The 294-nt window shown below is 65.6% G+C and overlaps 1 protein-coding gene across 1 annotated transcript in view; it reads left to right on the forward strand.

The window, feature by feature from the left end:
• The window catches only part of STK16 (serine/threonine kinase 16), a gene marked incomplete at both ends in the record, with an annotated part of 1,055 nt that overhangs the window by 458 nt on the left and 303 nt on the right, over positions 1 to 294 (forward strand). Inside the window, one exon of the mRNA XM_010297385.1 lies at positions 45 to 205. Within this exon, the coding sequence (XP_010295687.1) occupies positions 45 to 205 (161 nt within the window). The remainder of the gene's footprint in view (positions 1 to 44; positions 206 to 294) is intronic.

Here is a 294-nt window from a genome sequence, read left to right on the forward strand (position 1 = left end):
TGCACGGGGGGGGGGGGCTGGGAGCCCCAGTTGCGGGGGGGTGGGGGGGGCCCAGCAGCCATTCAGTGATGTCCATCCCTGTAGGGACCTCAAGCCCACAAACGTGCTGCTGGATGAGGATGACCGGCCTGTGCTGATGGACCTGGGTTCCATGAACCGAGCTCGCATTGAAGTCAACAGCTCTCGGGAGGCTATGGCTGTGCAGGTGGGTGCCCTGGGACACCACCCCACCAGCCCATCCCTGCCCTGGGCCCTTCATCCCCACCCTCATCCTCCTCTCTGCAGGACTGGGCT

Source organism: Phaethon lepturus, unplaced genomic scaffold (assembly GCF_000687285.1).
Source record: "Phaethon lepturus isolate BGI_N335 unplaced genomic scaffold, ASM68728v1 scaffold36831, whole genome shotgun sequence".
Lineage (NCBI taxonomy): Eukaryota > Metazoa > Chordata > Aves > Phaethontiformes > Phaethontidae > Phaethon > Phaethon lepturus.